General features: G+C 34.3%; 3 protein-coding genes across 4 annotated transcripts; 2 read left to right on the plus strand and 1 right to left on the minus strand.

The window, feature by feature from the left end:
• Nucleotides 1–1,582: 1,582 nt before the first annotated feature.
• Nucleotides 1,583–2,260, minus strand: LOC132254178 (uncharacterized). The gene has a single exon (XM_059739114.1). It carries the CDS (start codon nt 2,131–2,133, stop codon nt 1,699–1,701), a length of 435 nt encoding a protein of 144 aa, XP_059595097.1. The 5' UTR covers nt 2,134–2,260; the 3' UTR covers nt 1,583–1,698.
• Nucleotides 2,261–6,014: 3,754 nt separating this feature from the next.
• LOC100249516 (dol-P-Glc:Glc(2)Man(9)GlcNAc(2)-PP-Dol alpha-1,2-glucosyltransferase) lies at nt 6,015–10,639 on the plus strand. 2 transcript variants are annotated; one of them, XM_002270286.4, is made up of 8 exons: nt 6,015–6,335; nt 6,432–6,520; nt 7,016–7,349; nt 8,101–8,374; nt 9,248–9,385; nt 9,488–9,692; nt 9,814–9,956; nt 10,038–10,639. In XM_002270286.4, exons 1-8 carry the CDS (start codon nt 6,246–6,248, stop codon nt 10,295–10,297), a joined length of 1,533 nt encoding a protein of 510 aa, XP_002270322.1. In that variant the 5' UTR covers nt 6,015–6,245; the 3' UTR covers nt 10,298–10,639. The 2 variants fall into 2 exon arrangements, with proteins under 2 accessions (XP_002270322.1, XP_010654290.1); XM_010655988.3 differs by lacking the exon at nt 6,015–6,335 and having other exon boundaries at nt 6,431–6,520; nt 7,057–7,349.
• Nucleotides 10,640–11,432: 793 nt separating this feature from the next.
• Nucleotides 11,433–18,557, plus strand: LOC100244164 (pectin acetylesterase 5). Its single transcript, XM_010655987.3, has 12 exons — nt 11,433–11,784; nt 11,910–11,992; nt 13,102–13,231; nt 14,418–14,488; nt 14,607–14,696; nt 15,283–15,407; nt 15,667–15,727; nt 16,958–17,011; nt 17,107–17,184; nt 17,281–17,386; nt 17,548–17,693; nt 17,969–18,557. The coding sequence occupies exons 1-12, from the start codon at nt 11,601–11,603 to the stop codon at nt 18,083–18,085; spliced, it is 1,245 nt and encodes a 414-aa protein (XP_010654289.1). The 5' UTR covers nt 11,433–11,600; the 3' UTR covers nt 18,086–18,557.
• The last annotated feature ends 2,743 nt before the right edge of the window (nt 18,558–21,300 follow it).

The following is a 21,300-nucleotide window of genomic DNA, read 5'->3' on the forward strand; positions in this document are numbered from 1 at the left end:
ATTATAAAAAAAAGAAATAAAAAATATGTATAAAATATATTATAAAACAACACTATTATACGTATTATTTAATATATACAAATTATTTTTATATGTTGAACTAATACATTTTTTTTATAAATTTGAAATATTTTAATTATGAATATTATTAATAAATAAATTTTAATTTTAAGTTATTGAACAAGTTCTAAATAATACTAACATGAGAGAGAGTTTATATTTATTTAATAACAAATATTAATATATTTTTCATTTCATTTATTTTACAAAACAAATATAAATATAACATATTTTAATATAGATACTTAAGATATCATGTCAACGAGATATAATATCCAAAGATATCATATTATATTACAATGATATTTTAAAATATGCATATCTTATTAAGTTTTAGTATAAATTTAGAAATCATATTTTGAAACTGTAATATTATTATATGTTTTAAAATTATGATTTCTAATTTCTATAAAAGTTATATTTTCAAAATATAAATTAATAAAAAAAAATTAAATTAGTTTGAACATTCAAAATCTATAAACTCAAAAGAACAATCACATCCCATAGTGATCTCACCCATCCTCATAGTGATCTCACCCATCCTCATACAGGGTTGACATTAAGACTCACCAAAATCAGCCTAATACACGTTGATACAACCTCTGCAATCATGTCTCAACAAAAACATGGTTAGTAACACCTGCACCCCAGAGAGTATGAAGGAAGAGTAGATTGAAACGTCACCATGGAAAATGAGTTTTAAATTTTTAACAACCACAACAACTAGCCAGGAAAACAACACATTAAAGCAAAACCTAGAGACTTTGGCATAGGAGGGAGGCATACACATGTATTACCTTTCATGGGCAGCAAAGAACCAGCAGTTGCCATAAATATTCATTTATTATTAATATATTTGGCCGTTTAAAGGGGTTCATGCATCATGGGGCATGTTTGCCTCTCTTGGAAAACTAAGATTCAGATTTAATCCAAATCTAAGAGAAATTCTATGGAGGACAAAAGGGGGGACAGTACATTTGGGAATGCCCCCCATCTTCACAGATGAAGAAGGCCTTCTGCCCTAATAATTAAAGGCACTGATGAAAAGTTAATACTGCCCCTTCATTCCCCAAAACCAAATGCTTTTCTAGCATGGATGGTTGGTTGTCTTTCACACCCGGCCAAGAGCCACCTTCCAAAGAATAATAACAAGACCGTAGATCTTCTGCTAGAAATTAAGAAGAGAAGAACACATATACTGATAAAGGAATCCAAATGTAAAATGTAAAAGACAAAAAAGAGAGAATAAAACTTGAAGATTGATGTTTATTGAATCTCTGAGATCGAATCAATTCCATTCTTGAAGATGGCATAACACCTTGATCACAAAAGAACCTAGGTGCAGCAAAGTTGGAATTGTACAACCGCCTCTTTTTTCTCGGTCTGTACTTGGTTGATTATCTTTCTTTCATCGCTTGCAACTTTAACTTTACAGCATCATCAAGGTCTCTTGGACCATTTTCCCTACAAACAAACATCTCAACCACAAAAGAAACAAAGAATGTAACAGCAGCCAAACCTAAATTAACTTATAACAAATCTGCAGTACTCCAGGCTTCAGCTAGCTAGCATCACCATTACCGGCTTCATGGTTTGAAGCCTCACCATTCTGGATATAGTATAGATGATCAAGAAGATTCACTTTCTTTCGTCCCTGGAAGGTTTCACGAGCCTTGAAAGCAAACTAGCAAGAATTTTAGGAGGAATCAGCACCTCAAACTCTTCAAATTGGAGTCTTCTGGGGACCTTCGATATCCTCCGCTTCATTGGGATTGCTCGTGTGGCTGTTGGCTTTCTTGGTGCAGGTGGGCATTCTGTGATGGCTGGGATTTTATGTTCCATGGATGTCGGGGTTCTGAAGCCTTCGTTTTCCTCGTCCACTGCACTCAATTCTCCTAATGATGGCCTCCCCGGTTCCTGAGAAGGAACCGGGTCGTCGACGTGATTGTCTCCTCCTTTTTCTTGTATCAGCTCTGGATCATGGATATTGCCTTGTGCTTCTTGTTCTTGTTCTTGTTCTTGAAGATGATGATCAGTACTGGGCTGATCTTGAAACTGTGACATTTTTGTCATCAACAATTCAGCTACCTCGATCTTTTCTTTTAGCTTCTGATCAGCATATGCTGGAAGGAGAGAAAAAGAGAGAGAGCAATGAGGAAGCTTGGAAGAGAGAAAGCAGGTACGTTACAAGACCCCAGATGAATTCTCCCCTCGCATATACAATCATGAAAATGAAAACACCGTGATCTTTTCTGTTGCTTGAGCGATCTTCTTTGGTTGGTTTCTCTGCGCCTTTTCTAGAGAGAGAAACAGACTGAGGGACAGAGTGAGAGCAGGTGGTGAAGGTGGAACCTTTCAAACCCACCCTCGGCGAAGGATCCAATGCACATCCACACACAGACACTGATCGGTGATCTCTCCCCTCTCAATCACTCCCTTTATACGCCGAGTTGAAAGGGGTTTCCTCCGTTTCCTCCTCTCGCTCTCTCCCTCGGTCCCTTTCTCTCCAGAATTTAGGAAGATAAAATGTAGCTATCAGGGAGAGAGTTGGCTTTTCTTTTCCTTTCTTTTCCTTTTCTTTTTTCCTCCTCTGATCTCACTACGAACTTTGATGCATTCATCCACGTGGTTTGCTAAGTCGGGGACCATCTCTTTTCACACATACATATCTGATATATATACACCTTCCACCCTCAAACTACTCTACTACTCCATCTCCTTCACTCCCCATTTCTCATCATTCGCTCTCTCAGATGCCTTGTTTATCTTGCAAGTCAGCATTTCTCAAGTATACTTCACCTTTTTCTTTTTTCTCTCCTCTTTCCTTCCCCTTTTTCCATCTCATTAATTAATTTATTTGTTTCTTGATTACTATTAATTACATTAATTTCTCATTATGGAATTTTAATTAAAGCATAGTTCTAAATTTTTTATACATGCTCTCAGCCATTAGGAAATATTATTGCAATTTGTGTTGAAGTGGAGGAGGGGTAAAGAATGTTTTAAATGCTTCTTCAAGGTTTGGTTTTGAATGATAATGCCTAGGAAATAGGTTAAAACAAAAACAAAAAAAACAAATTAACTTTTGCGTAATTAATTTTTAGACTCGAAATTAGTTTTGGTAATTTTTTTTACTTTTTTTTAAAAAATAATTATGTGAACGGAATGATTGAAAATAAAATATCATAATTAAAAATTATTTTTTAAAAGCACAAAAAATGGAACGAGAACATTCTTCAAATAGTTTTTGCAAAATCTCAAAAAAAAAAAAATTGGGAAAAATGTTTTCAAAACTACCCTTATTTTTGTTTTAAAAAATAAAAATATATTTTTAAAAATATTTTTTAGATAGACCGGATATCTCACAAAAAGAAAAAAAAAAATGCTTATTGAGGTAAGGTGTCACATAATTCCATTCATCAAGATCGTGATACAATCGCGACATGATAAATTGACGACACACATAAAAATCATGGTTGAGTATAAAGAGGGGAACCGGCGTTGGAGTGCATGGTTTTCATCATCAATTAGACGTTAGAACTACGCCATGAACGCCACCCCCAAGCACTTACAATGCGCGTGCATGCACCCCACCAACCACCCCACGCCCCCTCTAACTCATTAACCCGCCCAGACATCCGTTCCGCGGCGCGTGAAAATCAACCCATTTTCTAAACTTCGGGAAGTGATAATTAATTAATTAAGCAATAGATTAACGAAGGATTAGTAATAAAATAGCGAGGAAAACAGAGAAATTAAGTTATAAAAAAAGAAAAAAAGAAAGAAATGAAGGAAGTTAAGCACGCACTCTGATGCGGCATCCATGATTGCATGCGATGCTCATGCCTCATGATTCTGCTCCCATCGCCAACCATCATGTCCCATGCCTCTCCCGATTTCAACCCTCCCCCAGTCCCACAAATCTCCACTTTCCGACTTCTCCCTTTTCCCATAAGGCTGCTGATCTTATGCCCATTTTCGACCCGATTGCCCACATCCCGGGGCACCGACAAACCCGAGGAAACCCAAAGGGAGATAGAAAATTTCGTGGGTCCATGCCCCATGGCTTGTTCCAGGGGAGGGGAAATTATTGGAGTCGCCGTCCCAACAGTCCCCAATACACACATAGCAAAGTAAGGTCCATAGTCGATTGATTGAGTTGCACATCGTTCATAATCTTTCTTTCACAAAAAGTAAGTAAATAAAGAAATGAAATATGGGTTCGGGGGTCTAGCGAGAGTGTGAAGAAGGATGATTCCCCAACTTTTGAGTTCTGAGGATGTAAAGGGGTGGAAAACTTTTCTTGGAGTCGAAGGTCATGTTCTCCACCATGTTGTGTCTCTAGTTAGTGACTTGGTACGTCAGGATCCCACATCCTCTTTTATTCATTATCATATATGCATTCCGCAACTTCTGAAAGTTTGAAACCATCATTACACTGCCCCCATCCCCCAGATGAGGTGGGTTCGCTTCCTTTTCAATTCGCCTACCCGAGTAAATTGGGCAGTGGGTCGAAGAATATAAGCCCAGCAACTCTCAGTCGGTGGCCCAGGCCCAATTTCAATCCCTAAGGAGTACTGGATAGAGGCGTAGAGCATTGCCAAAAGGAAAGTGATTTTTAAATTAAAAATTCCTTTTATTTTGGTCAATTGTAGTAGCCTGGTAGGGACGTGAATTGGATTGTGTTTGAAATTTGCAACAGACTGTCAGCAAAAGAATCATTTCAGCATTTATTGCAGTTGTTTCCAAGAAACCCAATGTCAAATTTGGTGCCACGCTTTTTTTTAGACTGTTGGCAAGGTGCTTTCTAGTTTCTAACTTTCTACTAATTCTGTTTAGTGGAATCATGATGGACGAACTGAACTATCGCGATTAATGGTAAAGATGCGATCCCTGATCAAAACAAAATGAGGTGCAGTCTATTCTAAAAGACGAAATTATCATTAATATGTAATTTATATTTTATTAAAATAAATTTTTTTAATGTATAAACAAATTTAAAATTAATAATATTTATTTTTCAAGTTTATATTCTTAAATTAAATAGTATATATTAAAAATAAAAAGAAAAATATATTATTTAATTTTATTTAACTATTGCACATCAAATTTTTTTATAATAGGTTATTTTACTTGTATTATTTTCATATTTATTATGACGTGATAAATTTAGCTAATGGTGCAATTGGCCTAGTGGTTGCATCATCCCTTCAGCCTTCGGACAAAGGTTTCTAAGAGTCCATGTTGAAGCCCAAAAGCATTGACCATGCCCGTTTGTGCCCAAATCCAAAGTTTGAAATAGAACGGGAGTCGATTGAAACGGTTCATCGGTTTGGCCACTGAACCGCCTGTTATTTTGGCTGAACCTCGGTTAAAAGGATTTCCAATTCAATGTGTGAATTGAGTCGGGCGACAGATCCATTTTTTAAATATTGTTTTTAAGTTAGAATTAATCGGTTAAAAGAGATGAAATAATTATCATATTTATGATTAATATCTTTCGTATTTTTACTTTAATAATAATTCATTTTTAATATAAATGCTTCGACTATTTAAACATAGCTTAAAAAAAAGTTATTTTTATAAGAAAAAACTAAAGATATTTTCCTCAAAATGTGATAGAAAATAATAAAGGATTAAATTTTTAAAATTGAATTTTTAATGATTCTTTTAATCAAATAACTCTTTTAACAATAAGATTTTATTTATAAATTTAAATATGATATTATTATTTTTTATTTGTGAAGGTAACTATTTCTTATTTATAATGTTAAAAAAAAATTTATTTTTGGTTTTCTTTATAAAAGGTTCTTCACTAATTTTTTTAAAAAGGGCTTAAATTTTTTTTAGGTGGGTTCTCGAAAAATTTGAGAGAAAACGCGAAGGAAAAAAAATTGAAAAGGGAAAGTAAAAAAAATAAAAAAATGAAAAAGTGGGCCCTTTAGTATTTTGAATGAGAAATTGGTGTGTGCTTCCATCTCCAAGATTTCACCCTAGGTTGGGAACTCCGCATGCCACCTTAATCTGGCTTGCAATTTCAACCCCACGACGTCGTTTCAGTGTCACAGTCCCACCTTCAATTGCCGCGGAGGAAAAGAAGTGGGTCGCCGACGGTGGTCTCCCCATGGGCGACGTCGTTTTCTCTGCTATTCCCTAATCGCCCACCAATCTCATGCCCTAGCACCATGGGTAGAATAACTGTTGCAGTACTGGTGGGCTTATGGGTCATTCCCATCTCTATCATTGTCAACCGCATTGTTCCTCATCCTTACATGGTATGCAACTATTGACTCCGACGTCTGAGCGCTCTCTGTGTCCTTTTTTGTGTATGAATTGATGATAATATAAGAAAACCCTTGGCGATTTTGCAGGATGAGATTTTCCACATTCCACAGGCTCAAGAGTACTGCAGAGCAAATTTCAGAAGTTGGGATCCCATGATCACCACTCCCCCTGGCCTGTCAGTTTTTATCAATCTCCGCAATTCTTTTTGTTTCTATGAATTTTGATCTGACTTGAAATAGTGTTTGTTAAAACTAGGGACTTGACTATGCTTTTGTTTCAAGAGTATCTTCTGCTGTACTTGAGGCTTAGGAAAAAGAAACAAAGAAAAAATCAAAGGGAAGTCTCTAATGTGTGAGACCTCTTTCTATGAGGCTGTGAAATTTGTTTGATAAAATTGATCTCATATTTCCTATTTAACAAACATTTTTAAATGGGGTCTGTTTTGTATGCATATGGAATACAAGCACATGCTGTTTCCGGTTTTTATGTAGTGAAAAAATTGTTTGAATCTTAGCAGGTTGAGCAATTGAGCGAATTAATCATTTGAATGATAGAAATATATGACATTCTTGTTTGTTGTAAAAAGAAAGAATGTAAATCTTCAAACTGCATGAATCTAGAAAAAATGTTAAAAGTTTGAAGTTGATTTATGCATTTAAAACTTTTGCAGGTACTATCTTTCACTTGCCCATGTTGCTTCTTTGTTTCCAGGCATGTACTGTGTACAGGCAGCTTCATCGTTTTCTCATGTTTGTTCAACTGCAATTCTCCGCTCTGTCAATGGTGTGTTGGCAGTAATTTGCAGTGTACTTGTGTATGAGATAATCACCCACTTGAGACCCACTCTTGATGAACGAAAAGCAACTCTTTATGCAGTTGTTCTAGCATTGTACCCCCTCCATTGGTTTTTCACTTTTCTTTACTACACGGATGTGGCATCTCTTACCGTAGTGCTTGCCATGTATCTTGCTTGTCTGAAGAAGAAATACCTGTTCAGTGCTTTGGTAAAGCATTTGGTTCAAGCTTTTCTCATATGTCATTAGTACATTATAAAATTGCAAAGATGATTATCATATTATATGGCAGATATTTAAATTTCATGATCTCACTTTTTGATTTGTGCTATTGTGCTCTCTTGTGGCATGGTTATTTTCTTTGTACATACATTCTCAACCTCAAGTTACGGAATCCTATCCAGAAAGAAAACATAAAACCAGTAAATGGAGGTGCCTCTTTTAAGTTCTTGTCCTGTGCAAACAACTGTTTAGTGACATTCAGCATAGATTCCATTGAAGGTCATCCATATGGAGGTGGAAGTTTTAAGTTTTTTTCTTGATAAGTAGCTTGTACATGGAGATTTTCTTGTTATTGGTCCTTTCTTTCCAAGAACCTTAAGAAGGCAAATAGTCTTTTACATGGTGTACCTTGGGTGCTAGGTCTCTACAATTTGTTGTGCACAGGCTCCACTGTAGATTGACAACTTCAAGAAAACCATTTTGGACCACTATTGAGAAAATCATGAAATGAAGACCTGTAAGGTGGAAAATATATTTTCTGCGATACAATTAAAATAATGTGTTTTTTGGCTGCAAGTGTTTTGAAAAGCAAGCATTTCCACATATGGATAAGAGTTTTCTATGCAACAAGTTCCTACAAATTAGATCAAATTTATCTCAATTTTCCATGATAACATTGATGGAACATTATTATTTTTCTCATGCAAGTGGTAACTTATTTTGATTTTCTTTATTGCAGTTTGGGGCTTTGTCAGTAGTTGTTCGACAAACAAATATTATATGGATGCTTTTTGTTGCGTGCACTGGGGTTATAGATATTACTCTGGCCCATCAAAGAGATAACAAGAAAGCAGATGATTTTGATGAATCAATTAGGAAAAGTGGTCAGCCAAGTCCCAACATAAGCATCACAGGTGAATCAAAATTGAGAAAGCGAAAGTTTGGCACTGGTGTGGAAACTGACAACGATTCTACACCCAGTAGAAGTGTCTCTTCAACAGCCCACATGTCAGGTCTTATTTGTCATCTGAATTGAATCTTGATTATCTTTTATTCAGTGAAAACATTTAAATTCCTGTTGTCTTTACCTAGACCGACTTCCTATTTTAGCATTTGTTCTGTCAGTTCCATCAATACTTGGTTGAATAAAGAATTTATCAAATCTGTGTTATCAGATTCCCTTTCATTAGAAAGAAAGAGTTTCAATTACTATTACTCTTAAAAAATGAGTATTTTTTTAATCATAATGTCCTAATATTTGTTTTTCTGGTAAAAGAAATCATTATTCATAGAATTTATTTCTCTCTGTCTATTACTATTACTCTTGAAAAATGAGTATTTTTTAGAATCAAAATGTACTAATATTTGGTTTTTTTTTTTGTTTTTTTTGTTTTTTTTAATAACAGAAATCATTATCAATAGTATCTCTCTCTCTAACATTTGGATGCATTGCTAGTGATTCTCTGTTTCCTTTGACTTTCAGTCCTTTCCTAAGAGTTACTTTTCTGAAGAGGTTTTTTTATTCCAATTTGTTAGTAGACACTATACATTCAATATCCAGTTGGATGAAAATTTTGGTTGTGCAGTCTAAATATTATAAGTGAATGATATCATGGTGAAGTTTTGGTCAGACAAATAATTTGCTTTTAGTTGGTTAACTTTTTATCTTGTTTATCAATGTTTTGGAATTTACCATATTCAATCCAGGAAGATGATCTTAACATTTGTTATATCAAACATTCACAACTTTGCCACATTTTGGTGGAATACATTTGTTCTATGTTGGATTTTGGGATTGTCAATTGTCAAATGATTGGTCCTGTCTCATCATGTATAACTTTGGTTCCAAAAGGCTGATAGTTCATCTTGTTTTCATTACATTGCAGGTTTACTTGATGAGTTTCAGACTCTCCTGTTGACATCTTGGCATTTGAAGTGGGAGCTTTTGTCTTCATTTTGCCCTTTCTTTATAGTGTTGGTGGCCTTTGCTGCTTTTGTCCGTTGGAATGGGAGTGTGGTTCTTGGTACCTCAGCTATTCTCCTCTCTCTGATAGGCAATCGTCTTCCTTTTTTTAATTTAGTAGTTATGAAATGTCTGCCTCTCACCCCATCTCTTGATATTTCAGGTGCAAAGGAAGCTCATGCAGTTTCTCCACATTTTGCACAAATAATGTATTTTAGTCTGGTTGCTGCTCTAGCTATGGCTCCTTGGCACTTCAGTTCAGGTCAGGCTGCAGACATGTTCTGGTCATTCTGGAAGAACCAGCCCCTTAGTTTTTTTCAAGGCTTTATGGCTCTTACTGGTGGCTTTCTTTCCGTGCACTTTTTCAGGTAACATCAAACAACCAATTTGGCATACTGAGCAAATTGTGATAGAGATTTCATAGTCTGCCTACAACTAATTTCTACTTCAATTGGACCAATTCATCACATGGTTAATTGTCTTTTACAGCATAGCTCATCCTTATCTTCTTGCTGACAATCGGCACTATCCCTTTTATCTCTGGAGAAAGGTCATCAACGCTCATTGGTCAATGAAGTACCTTCTGGTCCCACTTTATGTTTATTCATGGTTTTCCATCTTCAGTATTTTGGGTCAGTACTAAGCTCAAGTTATTGTATAATTTTTTGTTTATTTCAACTCCACTGAGGGCTTGTTTGTGTTTTCATTGCCAGGAAAGGTTCAAAGGAAGATCTGGGTGCTGGCATATTTTTTGGCTTCTGCTGTAGCTCTCATTCCTGCACCATTGATTGAGTTTAGATACTACACCATACCATTTTTTTTGTTGATGCTTCATTCTCACACTAACAATGCTAGAAGTTGGCTCCTCATTGGGATTGTGTATATAGCCATCAATGCCTTCACTATGATGATGTTCTTGTATCGGCCATTCCATTGGGAACACGAGCCTGGGATCCAGAGGTTTATATGGTAAATAAATTCCTAAGAAATGCCAAATACTTCTTGAGATCATGACACCTCTGCTTCTCAGCAAACAACTTGAGTTTTGAAATTTTGCGCCTCACAAATCTCATTTCCGGGCCAATAATGTTAGAACAAGAATCGTATCCTGCCCTTAGGTATTGGTGGATCACAGGATGCTGACTTCCAGATTTTTGGATTGCTATTCAATTGTAATTGCTGAACATTATATGTATTTATGTCCAGTACAACTGTGCAAGTAAAGAAATGTGTTATTTGTTCTGCACTTACTGAACTCTTCAAGAATCAAGAATTAAAAAGCCCAGTACCATGTGACTTGCGAGTTTGTCTTCTACTCTTCTTTTGGATGTTGGAACCTTGCTGCATCGGCCATGTGGTTCTTGGTCATCTTTGTGTTCATCTCTATTGGATCTTTGTCAATTTACAGGGTCATTTTTCTTTCTTGATCATCCCAAATATTGTTTGAAGCTCATCTTGCTTTTGTAATCTTATGCAAAATAAATGTGGGTATGCATGTAGCATTATATTCCTCTAAGAATTTGTTTGATAGTGTTTGTTCTTGAAGTGTTTTCTCTAAAAATTGTTTTTAGAATAATCACGTTTTTAAAAAAAATACTTTAAGTGATTTTATAGATTTTTAAAAGTGTTTTCTAAAATTATTAACAAAACGCATTCTAAAGTTTAAGATGGATTTAGGGATTTAGTGTAGTTTGGATCAATATTTAGGTATTGTAGACTTTTCCTATTTATTATCATTGAATTGAAAATGTCAATGGATTGGATGACAATTGAATTTGTGGTGTTAAAATGACTTCTTAAATATATAAGAAATTAAATAAATGGATTCATATTTTTTAAAATTTTATTAAATAAAAAAATTATAAAACAGAATTATTATTTAATTTTGTCCATATTTATAATTTTATAATTTTAAAAATTTCTTAAAAATAAATGTGAGAGCGGGAATTATAAATAGTGTATGGTTAAATATTTATATTTATTTAGAGGTTTTAAAAGATGAAATATGGTTAAAATAATAAAATGTTGTTTAATGAAGAGTGGAGCCGTCCAGTACCCCCTTGAATGTATTGTATTTTATATGGATGTAGTCTCTGTCTTTGTATTTGAGATGCTACAAACTACCAAGTACCAACTACGTCTGAGCCACTTACGAAACGACGTCGTTTCTACCTCCATGGCCGGGTCAAAGCAGAGTGTAGCTGAAGAGTTGCTGCGTCTCTGTCGTCCCGTGCTGTGATTAGGCTCAGTCTAGTTGATGCCTTTGTCCATCCCAAATGGCGAACCCTAGGCTTCGACTTCTCCTTCCTTGGAGGAAATTCTCCAAAAGAGACTGGGCAATCGCAGCCTTCGGATTCACCATCTTCTTCTTCGCTCTCTCTTTCACCTCCACCAAAACCATCGCACCCCTGGATTTGGTTGACTTGACGTTGGTGCGCCATGCCAAGGATAAAGGCGCCGGTATAGTTTCCGATCTCTCTGACTTTACTCAATTCAGTAGTACGTTTTGTGGATGACATTAAGTCTATGATTTGATGTGTAATTTGTGTATCTCTGGTCTTTGTCTTTTCGTTTTTACTCCACAGTTTGTTTAGATGGTAGTGCCCCTGGATATCATTTTCGAAGTGGTTTTGGATCTGGCTCTAACAATTGGGTTCTTCATATAGAGGTTTAGCTCTTTTCTCAATTCGCATTTTGGTTTCTATCTATTTTTGGCTCATTGAAAATTGGATTGCTTTAGGCTTCGAGGGCTAATAAAACTAGTCAGTTAGAGCCATGAATCTGAATTTGGAATAGTTGTAACGGTACCTGGAAAAACAGAATGATACGGTAACACGGGCCATTAGAAATGCCAAATTGAACACCATGATTAAGATGCCAGCAACAAATTCATGGTCTTTTAATCTGTGTTAATGCTATAACCTTCTGTTATTCCAAGTCTTGTGCCCTCCTGGTCGAACTAATTCCTCATTATCTTGGAATTCAAAATCTTGTTCTACAACATCATAGTCAGTTAAATCTGATTCTTGTTACAAACCTGAATATCTCTCCCGGTATGCACCATGGAACTTGTCACAAGTTATTGCTAGGCTGCTTTGATGCTTTCATGGTCATTTAAAGCATTTGATTGAACAATGCCGCTTGAAACATTATGGGGGCAACAAAGAAAGCTTTGGCAATAAGCAATTGACATAGCTTAGCACATCAAGCTTGCTATAATTTTCAGACTTATCTCATGAAACCGCAGAGCTGTCCAGCTTCAGCAGAAGAAAATTTGTGAATCTTGCCCGTATAAAGGCTTCCTCAGGGATTAGATTGGACAAATATTTCTCAAGTCCTGAATGTATTGCTATCTCTATGCGTCCATGCTTGTCTTGCTTACTACAAGGTCATAGGGCATCGAGCAGTGTAAAATGTAAATCATAATATTCTCGATTATCTCATGTTTGTTATCTGATTTCTTGCTTAGCCATGTTATAAAGGAATTTCTTTGCCAGGCTTGCGGTGGAACCGTCAGGAAACAACGTTTCCACCTCTTCCCCCCATCTTTCAGTGGTGCCTGTAATTAGACTGGTTGAGCCATATAGTCAACCCTTAATTAAAATTACTAAGCTTCCTCTTAATGGTTTTTTTTTTTCCTTTTTTGGTTTGTTCTTAGGAGTGCATATTCTACTCTGTTCTTAGCATTTATCTGTAGGATGGGCACATTTATGCGATCTTGTTGGATGTTTTGCTGTAATTACCCATTACCAGTTGTTTTTTACTGTTACATTTTAGGGTGGAGGCTGGTGTAATACTGTAGCATCTTGTTTAATTCGTAAAACAACTGCACTAGGTTCTTCAAACTACATGGAACGTCAAGTTCGCTTTTCCGGAATTTTAAGCCATGACTCATCACAGAATCCTGGTAAATTTTATCCAGCTACTATGCATGGCTTATTCTTCAGTTCTATTTCTCATGTATTATTCTGTAATTTCCACATTAATAAACTTTTCTATATTTTTTTTAGAGACTGAGGAATTCTTCATATGAATACATAGACATGTGTAATTATCCATCTTTTTGGTGCATAGGGCTAGCAAATAAGCACATTGAAATGCAATAAAAATAGATCCCATCTTAAATAAAATATATTAATAAAATATTTGTGATCATTGTTTGATGGTTCATTGATTTTTACCATGTTAATTTGGATGATTTTCTCCTTTCTTTGTTTTTTTATATCTTTTATTTCCTTTTCCTGCAAGGGAAAGCATTGAAAAGGTATTGTAATCAAATGCCCTAAATCTCTGTTCATATTGTTTTTTAGTGGCTTGGTATAGAATTAAGCAGTTCCTGTTTCTCTGGTAAACTTATTAACCATGTATCATATTCTTAAAAAACTATTTTTGGGCCATGAGGCTAGTGTTCCAGACTTCTTTTTGCTCTTTCCTATCTGCAAACTCTCATCTGGACCCTTCTCCCCAGTCCTGCTTGGTTCTAATGAGTATGAATGGGACCATCGATTTTAAGAACCTGATTACAACCCAGTTATCAATTTTAATTCCATTTGAGAATTTATAATTTTTTTGATGATATAAATATTTTTAACTCCTTTTTAAACTTGTTCATGTCATGGATTTTCTAGTTAAAGAAGCAAAGCAAAAATAAAACAGCTGTGCTAAAGGCCAAGTATGGTCACATCAAAGCCAGCAGTAAATTAGTGGAAATGATTCAGTGAGAAAAGCAATTACAAAAGTGCATTTAAATGTGGAACAGATACAGGCAATAATGATTATGTCAAATAAGATGAATTAATGTCAGCTAAGCATGGGGCTTGGAAACCCAATACCGTTCATTCCACAATATGAATGCTTTGAAACACATACATGTGCTTTAGTCAGAAATGTGCTGTCAACTCATTTTATTCCTTATAATCTTCATTTCTGATGTATGTTAATATTTCATCCTTTGTTGTGATACCATACTAACACTGGTGCTGTGAATATTTATTCAGGTATCAAGGGTTCTTGCGTTGGTTTAGTCCAACGAATTTAATTTTCATATTTAATCAGTGGAGGCCTTATGATTTAACATTTTGGACATTCTGCAGATTTCTTTGACTGGAATAAAGTCAAGCTGCGGTATTGTGATGGTGCTTCTTTTGCTGGAAACTCTCAAAAGGTTTCTGTCTTGTTTGATGTTTAAGTAACTCTTTTTATAAACAATTGTGCATGCCTCTACATCACACCTAATTAAATAAATAATAAATAATTATGTTGTCTGTTAATTTCTGTGATAGAATGAAACACAACTCTTCTTCAGAGGTCAGCGCATCTGGGAAGCAGTTATGGATGAACTCTTATCAATAGGACTGTCTAATGCTAAACAGGTATCTTTCTTGATGTAACAAATTTTCTTGTAGTTTCCTTCAAAGATTAAAAGTTGAAGATATTTTGTATGCAAGAACTCTGGGACACCTAGATAATTTTATGCATATTACTGTCCACCCTTCAAAAATAGAAGTAGGATGGAAGTTAATCATCCTTCTTCTCCTTTCACTATCATTATGAGTTGATTTCATCTTGACTAATCAATTTTTCTATTTCAATGATATGGTGACATAAAATACTTCTAGGTAGGGTAGGAACTGAATTTGTGGCCACCCAAAAATGTCCTGAAAGCTCCAAAGGCTTTTGGTTCATCCAGACTCTGAAAAATGAATCTAATTTTCAACATTCCAATCAATGAAACTCTGTTGTGCTTTTCCCCTCAATTTTTTCCAGCAATATATGGAATGGAGATTGAGTGGTGGCATGCCACCTCAGCTCTGAGGATATGCCTTAGCTGTAATATCTCTTTTGAACATTCCATGAAGCATTTGGCTTTCTAAGGCAATCTTCTCTCAACAAATTTTTTCTTTTTATGGTTCATGGAAAGTGTTTTTAGTCTTACTGATCTATTTGATAACTTCACAGGTTCTTCTTTCAGGGTGCTCTGCTGGAGGATTGGCAACTCTCATACACTGTGATGACTTCCGGGGGATTTTGCCAAAGGATGCCACTGTCAAATGCCTTGCTGATGCAGGTTTTTTCCTTGATGAGTATGTTTTTGTACACATTTTACTGCCTTCTGTATAATATTTTTTATTTGAATTGTATATCTATTTTGTCTAGTTACCCTAGGTTTATCCTGTAGAAGTGCATATATAACTGGAGGATGTATAGTGGTGCAGTAAATTGCTGCCAGGATGTCAAAACTCTTTTGTACTTGAGTTCAGCTTCTGATTTTTTTGTGACTTGTACAATGCTTGACTTTTGAAGCTTGAAATATAATTTGCCTTATGTTTTCCTTCATTTCAGGAAAGATGTTACTGGAAATCGCAGAATAAGGTCTTTCTATAGTGATGTTGTCCACCTTCAGGTAGTGCCTTTTGTCTTTAATTTGCTATATATTACATACGTCATGTTTTTTATTTTCCTTCTATACTAGCTTTGTTTATTTATTTATTTTAACATAAGTTCTTGTTACTCGTCTAATTTTATTTTTCAACCATTGATCATTGTACCAGATGGCCCCAGCACTGCTTTCTTTCTGCCAATGCTTGTGATGTGCAAAGATAATTTAAAAAAACAAAAGTAAAAAAAAAGGTTAATTATTTGGTAACATTAACTGGAACAAATTATTAATGTGTTACAAGTTGGTCTACCATGCTAAGTATTGGATGATATCAATTACCATTGGTGACATATTTGTAGCTTATGAAACCTTATCTGTGAATATCAATTTTTACTGAGTTTGTTTATTGGACAATGATGGAAACTGTTTAGATCGGTTAATGTAGGCTACATGCTCCATTATCAGTCTATACTTACGATTCTCGAACGACCTTTTAAAGATAAAAGTAAAAAACAAAATAAAATAAATCCCATTTCTCTGTGTACTTTATATCACAAACCATCTGGTCTGCCCAAGCAACCAGATCAGTGTCCAACTAGTCCAATTGGAAGACCAAAATGGATTCTAAAATGTTGCTAAAAACAATAATGTATGTCTAAACTAGAATGAGCGCAGCAAAGAGGACTACACCCAGTACCCCAAGCATGCTTTGATGGCAAGACAGAACCTGAAGAGTTGAGAATTTGAGAATTGGAATCCAATGCAATCTATCTAGCATATTTCATCTTCTTCTGTTACCCTTCTTTCATGCATACCCCACTGTCTTTTCATTTGCTTTTTTACAAATGGTTCAATGGTAATTTTGAAATAATATAATACGCTTGAACTTTTATGCACTACATTCAGGCTGGGTCTAATATAGCGTTGGGTTCTTACAGCTTCAAATCTAACAGACTAATGAAAGGTCCTGATGTGCCTCAATAGGATCAGGCCCAGGACCAATCCATAAGTCATAGAAGGGTAGAGGAAAAAACTCGGCAAATGAGTGGGATGTTTGTTTCTTTAGGTACTGGTTGTCTAACTATGACTGATTTTTTTCCTTTTCTCCTGCCAATTTTGTTTTAGCCTTAAGTTTTATTGTTACTCTGTTGACTCTATTTACAAATTTATATCTGGTTAGAATACTTTTCCTTGGTTTGTGCTTCCTGAAATTTGTTCCTAGGAACTGTTGTTCATTACCCTTCATTCTGTCAGGGTGTAGCAAACAGTTTGGATAAGGATTGTGTTGGAAGAATGGAACCATCCCAGGCAGGTTTTCTTCTCATTGCTGATGTCTGAAGTGTTTCCTCTTTTGCTGCTCAGCCATTGTCTAATGTAGAATCACTTATTCATTTGAATGTCAGTGTTTCTTTCCTCAAGAATTTATCAAGAACATAAAAACCCCAGTTTTCCTTGTCAACCCAGCTTATGATTTTTGGCAGGTAAGTAATCTTTAAATACATGCTTCATGTGTTCTTTACAGGATAGGAATTATCCAAGCATCATATATGTTCCCCTACTGATTATATGATTTTCAGATTCAATATGTTTTGATACCAGCTGAATCAGATCCTTCTGGCAAATGGGCAAAATGCAGACTGAGCATTCAGAAGTGTAGTCCTGCCCAGATTGAAATTCTACATGGTAATGGACTTTTTGATATGAATCTACAGCGTATAATTTTTTAACAGTCCTAGCATAACACGTGCTAATGAGCATTATCCCTCAAACTCATTCCTTCCAACATGATTGCGATATGAGCAGTATTTAATTTTTTTTTCTTCTGCTTTAAATTTTTTGTGCAGGTTTCCGAAATTCTATGCTAAAGACACTGAGTGAGTTCCAACAAAACAAGGATGGAGGCATGTTTATAAACTCTTGCTTTAGTCACTGCCAAACATTGATGACTGAGACATGGCATTCTCCTTATTCTCCCAGGATCAACAATAAGGTAAGTATCATTTATATAAATCTATTATAAAAATACATGAATCATGTTATTCAACTAAAGAGGATTGGTGGGCTGTGATTTTATGGATAATCACACAAATTTGGCTGTCTTATCTTTATGAATCCTTGCTTCTGTTAAATGCTGAAACTCAGACATCCTAAAATTTTGCAGCATCATATGGCACTGAAACATGTTCCCTTAATTGGGGATTTATTTTATGTATAATTAATGTATACGGTGGAGTGACTATTGGTTTTTTACTGGTCTTTGAACAGACCATTGCAGAATCTGTAGGTGACTGGTACTTCAACCGAAAATTAGTGAAGCAAATTGATTGCCCTTATCCATGTAATCCTACTTGTTCTAACATGGACTTTACTTGGCATCGATGAAGCTCAATGTGTCATCAATTTTGTTGCTGATATCCTAAAGATGGACTTTACCGAGGTTGATGAACCTCCAGATGTCTTGAGGCTGCTTCTCTATCCCCACTCGTTAGCCTGGAGGAAATTCTTCCCCCGTATCCAGGGCAAGATCCAGCCATTGAATATGGTGTGATTTTATCATTGACATCATCCCTTTCCAGCCATGAAAAACACATTATTGTATAATTTGCTGTTTTTTTACAGATTGAAATCTTTGTCTACCCTTCTTGATGAAGTCATTAGTGCTTTCATGGGAGAAGTTATGATATTTAAACCCACATTGATTTTTTCTTTTTTTTCCTGTCCTGCATCTTATTGTACTCTGGAGTTTATCAGTCACTTATATATGGTGTTTTGTTCCTAGTTAACTTTGCAGAACTGTGTTCTTTTTGAATCAAGAAGCTTGTTTGTTAATACAAATGTGTATTTGTTGTATTGATATACTTGATCTGCCTTTGGTTTATTGTTGTCCATCTGTGATCGAGAAGATATGAATCATATATCTCATACATGAAGCCTGTGAACTGGACATGGCTCTAAGTTGAATTTCAGGAACGAAGCCCAAGCCCGTCTCTAACCTGAAGCTACTTCAAACCGTGACTGGGGCTTCAAGACAGACGCTAAAAATCTTTCGGAAAATTTTTGTCATGATAACTGAATAGGGTTAAAATCGTCCAATCCCGTATACCGCCTCATTTAAAAAACTGTTAATACCCGCCATTTGTGAATGGCTGTCTTATGCCAGTATCTGTCCTAAAATGGTGGCCCTAGCTCATGCAACATATGCTCTAATTTCCCGTCATTCTTGAACTTTCAATCTGTCCAATTGACAAAGGTTGATGCAATTCGTTAAGATCACTCAAGGCAAACACACTTCTTGTGGGTTTGGATTGAGGTAAATAACTTGTTTAATAAATAGGTAGTTTTTGGGTTAACCCGTATAATATGAATTTGATTTGAATTAGCCCTTCTAATAATCATGTTTATTAATCTAAATATAATTTAAAATTATTCAATCACTTATTTTAATTTAAAAAATAAAATAAACATATCAATTAAACAATAAACATATTTTATTGAGACATTAATCATATAAATATATAAAAATTAACTAAATCTAATTACTAAATAAGATAGTCTGATTATTAAATGGATACGCAACATGTTATTTGTTTAATAATTAAGTAGTATTTTTTAACATGATTATTATTCGTATCGGGTTTGAGTTGCCCTATGTAAAATGCCTAACTTTTAACACAACACAAACACAATCTACCAACATAAATTGCTACCCCTAATTCTCCCTGCTTTATTCAAAAGTTCAATCTAATTGTAGAATACAACATCAAATGAATTGGAATTAAATTCATTAATCACTATAATAGGCAAGGAAGGAAATAAACCAAGCATTCAATGAAAAATCGGTATACTTGTGAAGGTGTACACTAATCATTCGAATGGTGAAGTTAAGATGATCATTCTACCGTGGAGCCCATCTCTATAAAGAAGCACTTAAGAGGATAATAAAATTGAATAATTTCTTATTGCAATACAAGAGTGTCACACACCATAGCTTGCTTCTAAATTACAAAAAATTAAAGTTAAGATTTAAGTCAACATCAATTTTAAAAAGAAACAAACAACACTCAACACATACGCATTTTATAGAGACCTCACAGAAGATTATATGGATGTAGTTGCATGTTGGGAAATTATTAATTTATATAGTAAGTAGGTTTACATGAAACTCCACAGATTTTTCTATAGTGTATTATATTGTAAATTTATTGAATTATTAAGCTAGCAAGTTGGTCCCAAGTTGAGATTGACAAAAACATTATTTAATCGTGGTTATGAATTTATCAAGGTCTTATTGCATCTTGATCATATTTGTTTGTACCTTTATTTAACGATCTAGATTTTATCATATATGCCAAACAACCTAGATGAAAAGTTCAATAGATATTGGAAGTTAGTATTTTCCAAAAAAAACCACAATAATTTATTTTTAGTTATTTTGATTTTTAAGCATTAGAAAACATTATTAACACTATCAAATAAGTTTTTTTAAGTTCATTTTAGTTATTTTTTTAATTAAATGAAGAGTATGGGTTTGAAGTTTGAAAGATAATGGCTGTGAGTTTTTTCAAATACTTTAATAAGACAAATTTGAAAAAATGTTAAGTGAGTTGGGATGGAGTAGAGATTTTTCTTTTTATCTTTTAAACTTGAGTCGAGTTTTAATATTGTCTTGTCCCACCTTATCTTGTCTCGTCCTCTTTAAATATATAATTAATAAAAAAAAATTGCTCTAATTTATTTATTGTCATTCTTCCCTTTTCTTAACACATACAAAAGAATATTTCTCATTAAAATAAATTTAAAAAAATTAAAATATTTATTTATAAATTATATTTACTTTTTATATAATTAAATTTCTTTTTATAAAAAAATTTTAAAAATATAAACAGGTTATGTTGTTTATTTATTTATTCTTGGTTACCCCAACTCAAACTCATCTTGTTGTGTGGTTTTGAATCTATTATCCTCATTTTTTGTAAATATAATTAATTTTGTTATGAGAAAGACATATATACTATGTTTGGTTCTGGGAAAAATTTTGGGAAAAATTTAAGAATAAATACAAGGGAAAGAAAATAAAGTAAAAAAGTAGAAAGAAAGGTAAAAAAATATAAAACAAAAAATATATATATAAAAAAAATTTATATATTATATTAAACTTATTTCAATTTTTTTTTCTTTTATATAAAAATTTAATAATTTAAAAATATATAAATTTCTAATTAATTTTAATTATATTTTATTTTTTTTTATAGAAAAATCAAATAAAAAATTTATTATTTTTTAATATATTTCATTTAATACTTTCGAGAAACAAACATAACCTTCAATTGTTAACCTGGAATAAACATAATTATCCGTCACCCTCCATTTATTTAGAAAAGGTGAGATAGAATTAGACAAGTCTTTTGAATGCCCCAACCACGGCTCCTTCGCCCTGGAATATGAATGGTGTCATGAGTCATGACTCATCATCACTCAAATGGGTCTGGGTGGACGCAGTTTGACATTCAGTATACACCCATAATCTGAAGCAAATTAGTATTAATTAGTAAGAAGATATGGTGTCTTCCACCACTGAAAAGACTTGTCGGCAATAC

The sequence above is a fragment of the Vitis vinifera genome, chromosome 8, assembly GCF_030704535.1.
Source record: "Vitis vinifera cultivar Pinot Noir 40024 chromosome 8, ASM3070453v1".
NCBI classification, from domain to species: domain Eukaryota; kingdom Viridiplantae; phylum Streptophyta; class Magnoliopsida; order Vitales; family Vitaceae; genus Vitis; species Vitis vinifera.